General features: G+C 41.9%; 1 protein-coding gene across 1 annotated transcript; it reads left to right on the forward strand.

Moving 5' to 3' along the window:
* Positions 1–574: 574 nt before the first annotated feature.
* On the forward strand, positions 575–1,544 carry LOC130501960 (uncharacterized). The gene is made up of 2 exons (XM_056996773.1): positions 575–978; positions 1,049–1,544. Exons 1-2 carry the CDS (start codon positions 575–577, stop codon positions 1,542–1,544), a joined length of 900 nt encoding a protein of 299 aa, XP_056852753.1.
* The last annotated feature ends 478 nt before the right edge of the window (positions 1,545–2,022 follow it).

Raw genomic sequence — 2,022 nt, forward strand, 5'->3', positions numbered from 1 at the left:
AGTATCGATCGACATTGTTCATCACGACACTGTTCACTGAAATACTGTTCATCGCGACACTATTCATCGCGATACTGTTCATCAAAACACTGTTCATCATGACACTGTTCACCCAGAAACTGTTCATCGGGATACTGTTCATCGTGACATTATTCATCCCGATTGGGAAGAGCAGTCAATTCCAGATGGGATAACTACTTGAGGGAAGTAATAAAACATGAGAAGTTGGAAGAAGAAGTCTTTTTAGTCGAAAGTTGCAAGTCCATGGTAGCTCGTACTTATGTCGATCTACACCATCAGCTGAACATCGATCGACACCACTTTTAGGGTCATGCAGTACTGTTCAAATTCAGAGCCACTCAGATTTCTCTGCTCAACACCCACATCCACCCATCCCGTACCATGCTAAAACAGATGACGTCGAGCAACACAAACAAAACGGCATCGATCGACCTCCACGGGAAAGGTCGATCGACAGCGGCTCACTACAAATCTAGTGTGTTTACCAGACCCTTATGCCCACGGTTTGAATGCAACTCGCAACCCATCGCAAAAGCCAGTTTGCTTAAAAACAATGGAGAAGACCAAACAACAACATGTTGATGCACTAGACCAAAAGCAATTGACTCTAGTTGAAACTTCTTTCGTTGAGAGTGTCGATCGACGACAGCCACCTGTTATCGATCGACACCAAATGGGCGGACATAAACCTGTCATGGAACGACGGGCAACGAAAGAAGAGATTCAGATTGGCAAGAGGTCGAAAGCTAGGAAACTCTATGTTCCCAAACACCTGAGGAGAGAAGCTAACAAAGTTGAACTTGATGGATTTCACAAGATGGTGAAGAGAGTTCCTAAGGGTATGACTTTTGAGGAGGCCTATTATAAGTACAGACTTGGTAATTTCTTCAGAGAGAGCAGAGAGACGGAGCAGAGAGACAGAAAAGGACATGGAGATATTATTCAACAAGGTCTACCGTAAGCCTAAGAGGACTCTAAAGAAGGAACAAGATCCTGGAAGGTTTCTGATTTCATGCTCTATACATAGCCACGATTTACCAAACGCCATATGCGATACTGGATCTGCAATCAGCCTCATGGCTATAGATACTGCTGAAGTATTAGGATTTAAGATGGAACCTTCAAAAGATAGTTTCACTTTTGTGGATAACTCCAAAGCAAAATCAGCAGGCATGATTAGGAATGTTAAGGTGGAGATAGGGGAATGCACTATTCCTGTGGACTTTCATGTCGTGGAGTTCAAATCAGACAACACATCTTCCCTTCTTTTTGGAAGAGTCTTCTTGGCTACAGTAGGGGCAGTTTGTGATCTTAAGAAGAATAAGATGTGTCTGACTAATGTTGATGAAACTATCTTCTATGATACTGTGGAGAAGAAGAAAAGTAAAGAGTTTATTTCATGCATAGAGATGTTTGAAGTTCCAGCGCCTACAACAAATGCAATTCGCGAGCCTGCAAAACCAGGACCAGCATCGATCGACATTCAGTTTTCAACATCGGCCGACAGTCTAACACGACCCTAGGATGAACTCTGGATGATATTGGATAGATCCTTGCAAAGATGAATCAAAACTCAATCTTCCAAGGCTTGTGGATGCGATTGGTGACACAAAGAGATGCGGATGACTCTTTGATACTCCTGGACGACTACTTTAGATATGACACACTAAAGGAGAAGTCCTTAGACTCTGGATATGACACACCAGAACTCTCGAACTCTTGTTGATAGCAATAAGAGAAGAGAAAGGTTTTTAGGTTAAAAGATGATGATCTTATTAGACTTGCTCGACCAGAATATATAGTGAGAGCCTTGTACATGCACAAGGTCTCGGAAACAACTAATAGTCATAAAGGAACAGGCTCCCTTTGACTTGTGTAAACGAAATAAAAAGCATAGTCTAAGATAGAATAAGATACATAATGTAGTCTGGTCCGAGAGTATCATACTAGGTGATTTGAAATAGCAAGACAAGGCCTCGTTAAAAACCTATCTTAGCAAAA

Source organism: Raphanus sativus, unplaced genomic scaffold (assembly GCF_000801105.2).
Source record: "Raphanus sativus cultivar WK10039 unplaced genomic scaffold, ASM80110v3 Scaffold0351, whole genome shotgun sequence".
Taxonomy (NCBI): Eukaryota; Viridiplantae; Streptophyta; class Magnoliopsida; order Brassicales; family Brassicaceae; genus Raphanus; species Raphanus sativus.